This window comes from Penaeus chinensis, chromosome 31 (assembly GCF_019202785.1).
Source record: "Penaeus chinensis breed Huanghai No. 1 chromosome 31, ASM1920278v2, whole genome shotgun sequence".
Taxonomy (NCBI): Eukaryota; Metazoa; Arthropoda; class Malacostraca; order Decapoda; family Penaeidae; genus Penaeus; species Penaeus chinensis.
The window spans coordinates 24,899,009-24,905,676 of NC_061849.1; the positions used below are offsets into that span (position 1 = coordinate 24,899,009).

The following is a 6,668-nucleotide window of genomic DNA, read 5'->3' on the forward strand; positions in this document are numbered from 1 at the left end:
CAACTGACCATTCTCATTCCCTTTGCCAGACATTTTACTGAATCAGTTACAACCCAGTTATTCCTCTAAATATTAATAGATATGCTTTTTTTTTTTTTTTTTTTTTTTTTTTTTTTTGGCTTTCTTTAACAAATTATATGGAGTCCTTTTCTTCCGTGGAGAAAAAAATGTCTGTTCTAAATGTTTTCTAATATCAAAATAGAAGAAAAAAAACGTATTTGCTTTGAAAAATAATGAATTTACAAACAAATATTTTATATATATATATATTTTTTTTTTTACAAAGCTTACCATACGCATTGGCAATTAACTTATGCACCTATACGCCTCCCCTCCCCCCCCCCCTATCCAATCGTCCCCCTCGCCCCCTCCTCTCTTCCCCCTTTATCCCCTTTTCCCCCATTGCACCCATTTCCCTTTTTCTCCTCCTTCATTCCCCCATTTCCCTTTTCCCCCCATTTCACTTTTTCTCCTCCTTCATTCACCCATATCCCTTTTCCCTCATTTACCTTTTTCTCCTCCATTCTACATTTCCCCCCATTTTACCCATTTCCCTTTTTCTCCTCCTTCATTCTTCCATTTCCCCCCATTTTACCCATTTCCCTTTTTCACCCATTTCCCTCTTTCTCCTTCCAACATTCCCCCTTTTCCCCCTTACCCCCCATTTCCCGTTTCCCCTTCCGTCATTCCTCCTCTTCCCCCCATTTCCCCTTCCCCCTCCATCACCCCCCCCCCCCTCTTCCCCACATCTTTATTTGTTTTCATTAGGACCACTCCTCGCCAACACCAGTCCGGTTATTTATGCAAAGGGTAAGTTTGTATTTTCATTTCCTTCCTTCCTCCCTCTCCTCCTCTCTTTTTCCTCCTCCTCCCCACCTCCCTTCCCCCTCCCCGCCCCCCCCCCCTCCTGCCCGTGTTTATGAGGGGTGTTCAGTCTCGATTACTGTTTTTTTTTTTTTTTTTTTTTTTTCTTTCGTTTGCATTTTCTGTCTTTTTTTATATATATATATCATCTGGTTTCTTTTGTCTGTCATTACGGGTGTTATTTTTTGTGCGAGTTGCTGTTGTTGTTGTTGTTGTTGCGTGGTGTGCTTTTTGTTTATTATTATTATTATTATTGCTCGTGGGTGAATCTCCTTGGTTTTCTTTCTATGTTTGTCGTTTATTTTTATTTTATTTTTTCATTTGTCGTTTTTGTTTTATTATTTGTAGGTTCTTCCTTCGTCTTATTCTCTGGTCTGTTCTCTCTCTCTCTCTCTCTCTCTTTCTCTCTCTCTCTCTCTCTCTCTCTATATATATATATATATATATATATATATATATGTATATATATATATATTATAAATATATATGTATATAAATAAATATATATATATATACATATGCATATATATATATATATATATATATATATATATATATATATATATATTATATATGCATATATAAATGTATATATACATATGCATATATGAATATATATATATATATATATATATATATATATATATTTATATATATATTTATATATATATATATGTATATACATATATGCATATATAAATATATATACATATATATACATATATATATAAATATATATATATGTATATATGTATGTATGTATATATATATATATATATATATATATATATATGTATCTCTCTCTATATATATGTGTCTATGTACGTAGTTGTTTCTATCGGTATTTTTTTCTTGTTTTATCAAGACATGAAATTGTCCATTTTATTCCCAAATCTTTCTAAAAGAAATCCAGTGTCTTAAAATGAACTTTGCCTTTGTAAAGAACGCGCGGTTTCTCAAAGCCATATAAAGTATTATGTAAATAACAAGAAGACATACAATAAGTTATAAAATATTTGATGAGCAAAATAAGATGAACTTTGGTTTTGAATTTAATATAAGATTAACTTTCGTGCATGTTTTTTTTTTTCTCTCTTTTTTTATAGATTGCGTGTGTATTTTTTTTTTTTTTTTTTATGCTCCATAAAGAGAATGAAGATAAATTTTCCGATTTTTGTTTCACTAATTCTTTGCTATCTTTATTGCATGTTTTTTTTTTTTTTTTTGTATATGTGTTTTTTTTGCATTTCGAATTAATTAACAGTAGATTTAGATCTATTTTTGGAGATATTTTGAATATATATGTTTTTTTCTCCCTGACGCCACACCGGTTTAATCAGCTGTTCTTATTTGGATTAGATAAGTTAGAAAGAAAAAAAAAAATGAATTTAAAGGTTTACTCGTCAATTCCTGAATAGCTTCTCGAGAACAGAGCCAGGAATATCTAATTAGACAGGTGTGGTTTAATGAATCAATAAAGCAGAGTAGCCTAGTTGTTAACACCGACACTTCGCCATATATTCGAAATCATAACACAACTTTAATAACTCCTTATAAAACCTTCACAAACATTACAGTGATAAGGCCAATACCTCAAATTTATACGTGAATAAACAAACAAACAAAAAAGTGGTAGGTTCTAACAAATAACGAGTTTAGAATCAACTTTATACGAAAATATAACGAAACATTAGTAATAGAAATAAACATGGCATTTGAAATTCGTTTTAATACGATTTAATTCAGGGCTTTGTATTTTTTTTCTTTTTTTTTTTTTTAAATTATTTACAGACAAGGAAATATTTAAAGGAATAAGTTAAAATGATAAATAACAAATAAATGAATTAAACTAGGTTGATTTAATCAATGAAAATCCTGCTCACACCAGACGCAACTCTCACAAAATAAAAAACAACTTCGCTAAAATCTGCCATATTTTTATACTAAATGGCTGGAATAATTTCCCATGATTGTGGCGTAGAATTTTACAGTATTTGTCTCCTCTCTAGGATACAAGATCACCGTGCAATGTAAAGCCATCACAAATTATCATGAGAGACCGCGGGGTGAGTCGTGAGGTTAGGCGCCATGTATATAAAGTGTGTCTTTTTGTCATTTTTATATTTATCAGTCGCATGGGAATTTCTGCGATTTATTTGGAGTTTTATTTATTTTCATTTTTGTGTCTTTGTGCACTTTGAATGATTTTTTTTTTTTTTTTTTTTGGATTTTATTGAGCCTATGCTTATTTTTTTTTTTTTCGTGCGAATCCCAAATCCCCGTTTTCTTCTGCTTCTTTGTGAAGGAAGTTCCCATTTTCTTTTGTCATGAAAGTATCCGTTTTCTTTTGCTATGGAAGATCCCATTTTCTCTTGCTTCTTTGTGATTGCAGTCTTTATTTTTTCGTATCCTTGTATGTAGTCTAAGCTATCTTTTTGCATATCTTTTTGTTCGTATTGTGAATACATTTGTCTCTGTGTCTCTCTCTCTCTCTCTCTCTCTCTCTCTCTCTCTCTCTCTCTCTCTCTCTCTCTCTCTCTCTCTCTCTGTCTCTCTCTCTCTCTCTCTCTCTCTCTCTCTCTCTCTCTCTCTCTCTCTCTCTCTCTCTCTCTCTCTGTCTCTCTCTCTGTCTCTCTCTCTCTCTCTGTTAGTCTATCGTGTTACCTATCTATCTGTGTCTGGCATAAACATAATCGTTCTTTTGGTATTCCTTTATTTATCATTTCTTTTCTTGTCTATGTGGCCGTTCTGATGCCTGTGTTAGTCGTTCTTGTCGTTTGTCTCTTGCGGTTTTCCTCTGCCGTTGCATGTATCTTCTTTGTCGCATTTTATCGCCCGATTTACCCATTCCTTCCTTTATCACTTTAGGTCTCTTGTCGAGGTGAGCTTCGGATATTTGCGAAAAAACGAATGATTCTTCCATGTTTTCCTGTTTCGTTGTTTTCCTTTTTAAAAAAATTCCTGTTTTCAGTTCGCCTTTCGGGGTCAATTTGTGCTTTCACATTGAACGCGTTCGTCTTTCGTTTTCTACCTTTATCATTCACGAGTTCTTTTTTTTTTTTTGTCCATAATACCTTCCTTAAGCTACTTTCTCGAACTCTCTTTTTTAAGTCACAGCTGCAGCATGTTCCCGGTTTGCAGTGCCTCCTGGATAATGAGATATATTTACACGCCATCTGTGTTTTTACGTTTTCTTTTCTTCCTCGATTGAATGTTATCCTGCATTTCTTATTTACTGTCGTTTTCATCTTCATTAAATTCCTCTCATTCATGTAAAAGATTTTTTTGAACTTTCTTGTCATTTTTTTTTTCTTTTTAACGTACGGAATATTTTTGGGTAACTGATTTTTTTTTTTTTTTTTTTGCATCTTTTTATTGCATTTTTATGAAGTAAACTTTTATTCTGTATTTGTTTCATACTTTTTTTATTCACTGTTCACTTTTCTAATCTTATCAATATGCGTCTCCGTTTTCCTTCACTTTTTTTATTCAGTCCCTTAAATATTTTTTATCTTAAAGACCACATTCCATCATCATCGCCTCCAGGCCCATCAACTAACACCGTTCATTATCTTTCGTGGATTCTTTCCCAAATTTCGTTATTGTTTTATGCTTTATCTCTCTCTCTCTCCCTCCTCCTTTCTCCCTCGCCTGCAGCAATATCAGGAACCGCGCTCACCCACTTCCTCCCGCCCTTCCTCCCTCATCTTCAAGGATAAGGTAAGAGAAGACAGATGTTTGTTGGATTTTTTCTTGTTTCTTGTTTTCTTAAGTCACAAATTTAATTTTCTTTTTCTTTTTTTTTGGAATTTTCATTTTGTTGTGAGTCATGATTTAAATTTCGTGGAATTTATATTCTGTTTTTGAATCGCGAGTTAGCATTTTGTGAAATTCTTTCTTGTTGTGAATCGTGAGTTTAGTTTTGTGAAGTTTCAAATTTACTTTGACTCGGAAATTAAATTTGTGATTTTTTTTCTTGGAATTGTTTGCGTGTTTGATTTTTGTTATTGTTTTTCGTGTTTGTTCATTTGTTTATTTATCTGTGTTTATGTTTGTCTGTTTTTTTTTTCTCAAGGCATTTAAATTGTCTTGATTTTTTTTTTTTTAAAGATTAGCAATAGTATTAAGCAACAGTCTTCATAGTATTAGATTTTATACCTAAATCTTTTATTATTCAAAATTATTGTATCTAGAAGCATCCTTATAGATTAGTCGCAATAAAGACTTAGTGATTAGGTAGAGGAAGGGTTAACGAGGCGCAAGGACTGACTCTCCTCAGCGTCTGAGTGAGGTAAACTTTCGTTCTCTGGCGGAAAACCAGTGGGCAAGCGGGCACGACAGAGGGGGGTGGGGGGACACACAGGGGCAATAGACACGGAATTTATTGAATGTATTCATATGCATACCTATTTGGGTATACGCATATGCATACATTTATACAGGCACGCAGGTATGCACACATGCACGCACGCACATACGCACGCATTCACGCACGCACGCACACACACACACACACACACACACACACACACACACACACACACACACACACACACACACACACACACACACACACACACACACGCACATACAAAGTAGCTTGCTTATCAGATATAAAACGAAAGCCTAATAACGTCGCCTGCTTCGTTCACTTTGTTTCCGGCAGAAATTATCGAATTGCTTAATTAATACATTATGCAGTTGATAACAGTGCCTCCATGTAGTGTGTGTATGTATGTATATGTATATATATATGTGTGTGTGTGTGTGTGTGTGTGTGTGTGTGTGTGTGTGTGTGTGTGTGTGTGTGCATATATATATATATATATATATATATATATATATATATGGGTGTGTATCTACATATATATATATATATATATATATATATATATATGGGTGTGTATGTTTGTGTAAATGTATATGTTTATGTATATATATGTATATATATATATATATATATATATATATATGTATGCATGTATGTATATATACATATATATACATACATATATATATCTTTATATATATATATATATATATGTATGTATGTATGTATGTGTTATATACACATATGTGTATGTATGTATGTGTGTGTGAGTGTGTGTGTATGTAAGCACACACACACACACACACACACACACACACACACACACACACACACACACACACACACACACACACACACACACACACACGCACACACACACACACACACATACACATATACACATATGCATATGTGTATATACATATATGTGTATACATACTGCACTCGCGATTAAACACGCTCACTTAACAAAGGCCTAAACTGCCATCGCTTGCTGTGAGGCTAAACCACCAGGTGCCGAGAGACAACCTCAGTCACGAACCTTCACTAATAGGAGATATATTTTTTTGCCAAATTAGTTTATCTACTGTTACGGTACATGTTAGATACCTTGCTAAATCATGTCAAGATAAATAGATTTTTGTATTCCTCTCATAACACAGGGTGAATTGTAAGGGAATATTTAGTATAAAGAATAAATCGTAATGTTTATCATCATTAATATTTTGGCATCAGTAATCGGTGGATTTTTTTTTTTTTTTTTTATGAAATTTTAAATTTAAGATCATATCACATTTTAGTGGATCTATAATTTGTATGTTGATATTTGGTAAGATGGAATAACAAGGAATTATAAAATCTATTTTATAAGACGCAAAATCAGATAACTATATAAGCTAAATAACAGCGATAATAATGGTGCTAATAACAGCTGTAATTGCACTGACATTAACAGCAACAATAATAACCAAAT

The 6,668-nt window shown here is 32.9% G+C and overlaps 1 protein-coding gene across 1 annotated transcript in view; it reads left to right on the forward strand.

Moving 5' to 3' along the window:
• LOC125042099 (vegetative cell wall protein gp1-like) overlaps positions 1-6,369 on the forward strand; it is a 24,580-nt gene extending 18,211 nt beyond the window's left edge. Inside the window, exons 10-13 of the mRNA XM_047637566.1 lie at positions 769-810; positions 2,874-2,930; positions 4,522-4,584; positions 6,358-6,369. Of these exons, the coding sequence (XP_047493522.1) occupies positions 769-810; positions 2,874-2,930; positions 4,522-4,584; positions 6,358-6,369 (174 nt within the window). The remainder of the gene's footprint in view (positions 1-768; positions 811-2,873; positions 2,931-4,521; positions 4,585-6,357) is intronic.
• Positions 6,370-6,668: the final 299 nt, after the last annotated feature.